General features: G+C 44.7%; 1 protein-coding gene across 1 annotated transcript in view; it reads right to left on the minus strand.

Moving 5' to 3' along the window:
• HELRODRAFT_178933 (hypothetical protein) overlaps positions 1–1,052 on the minus strand; it is a gene marked incomplete at both ends in the record, with an annotated part of 6,082 nt that overhangs the window by 707 nt on the left and 4,323 nt on the right. Inside the window, one exon of the mRNA XM_009027808.1 lies at positions 374–1,018. Within this exon, the coding sequence (XP_009026056.1) occupies positions 374–1,018 (645 nt within the window). The remainder of the gene's footprint in view (positions 1–373; positions 1,019–1,052) is intronic.

The following is a 1,052-nucleotide window of genomic DNA, read 5'->3' on the forward strand; positions in this document are numbered from 1 at the left end:
TGTGTTCTTGTTCTTCCGGCTGTTGTTCATCTTGTTGAGAGTGTGGTGGGTGTTGTTGTGGCTGGCTGGGGAAGAGTTGTGGTATGTATATTTGCTGTGGCTGCTCTACGTCCAGTAGCAGGTGTTGGTGCAGGGAGGATTGCTTTTGTGGCTGCTGCTGAATTGGAGTTTGGTTTTGATGATGCGAGAAAATTTTCTGCTGCTGTTGTGGTTGTGGCTGATGAAGTTGTGGGGGTTGATGAAGTTGTGGTGGCTGATGAAGTTGTGGTGGCTGATGAAGTTGTGGTGGCTGATGAAGTTGTGGCGGTTGATGAAGTTGCGGCTGCTCTAAGAAAATTTGAGGAGGTTGATAATGAAGTTGTCGTTGTGAAACTTGTTGCGTTTGTGAGAAGGGCATAGGCTGGGATTGTTGGAAGAAGAGATGTTTGGCGATTTGCTGTGGTTTCCGAGAGGCTGGCTGAGGTTGTTGGTCCTGCCACTGAAAGTTTCCAGACTGCAGTGTCGATGGGAATGAAAAATTTTTGTTTTGAAAATGGTTCTGGAAGTTGTTTTGTCGAAAGGGTTGTTGCTGTTGATTGAGATGTTGGTTGAGATGTTGTTGATGTTGAACTGAAACCGGAACAGAACATGGAGTTTGAAATGCTATTTGTTGATCTTCATCATTGACGGTAAATGTCGGCATTTGTTGTGGCTGATGTAGTTGCTTCAATTGCTGCTGCTGCATTGCAAGTGGTTGTGGCTGCGTTTGAAAATTTTGTTGCTCTTGTTGGTTTTGTAGTGTTTGAGGTGATAGTTGCAGTACGATAGGCTGCAGTATTTGATAGGCGAGTTGTTGTTGGTGTTGTTTCTTTTGCTGTTGCTGCTGCTGTTGTCGTTGTTCTTGTTGTTGCAGTTGTGGTTGTTGTTGTGGTTGTAGTTGTTGTGGTTGTAGTTGTTGCAGTTGTGGTTGTTGCAGCTGTTGTAGCTGTTGTGGTTGAAATTGTTGCAGTTGTGCTTGTTGAGGCTGCTGTTGTTGAAGCTGTTGAAGTTGTTGTGGTTGTGGTTGTTGCAGT

Source organism: Helobdella robusta (genome assembly GCF_000326865.2).
Source record: "Helobdella robusta unplaced genomic scaffold HELROscaffold_51, whole genome shotgun sequence".
NCBI classification, from domain to species: Eukaryota; Metazoa; Annelida; class Clitellata; order Rhynchobdellida; family Glossiphoniidae; genus Helobdella; species Helobdella robusta.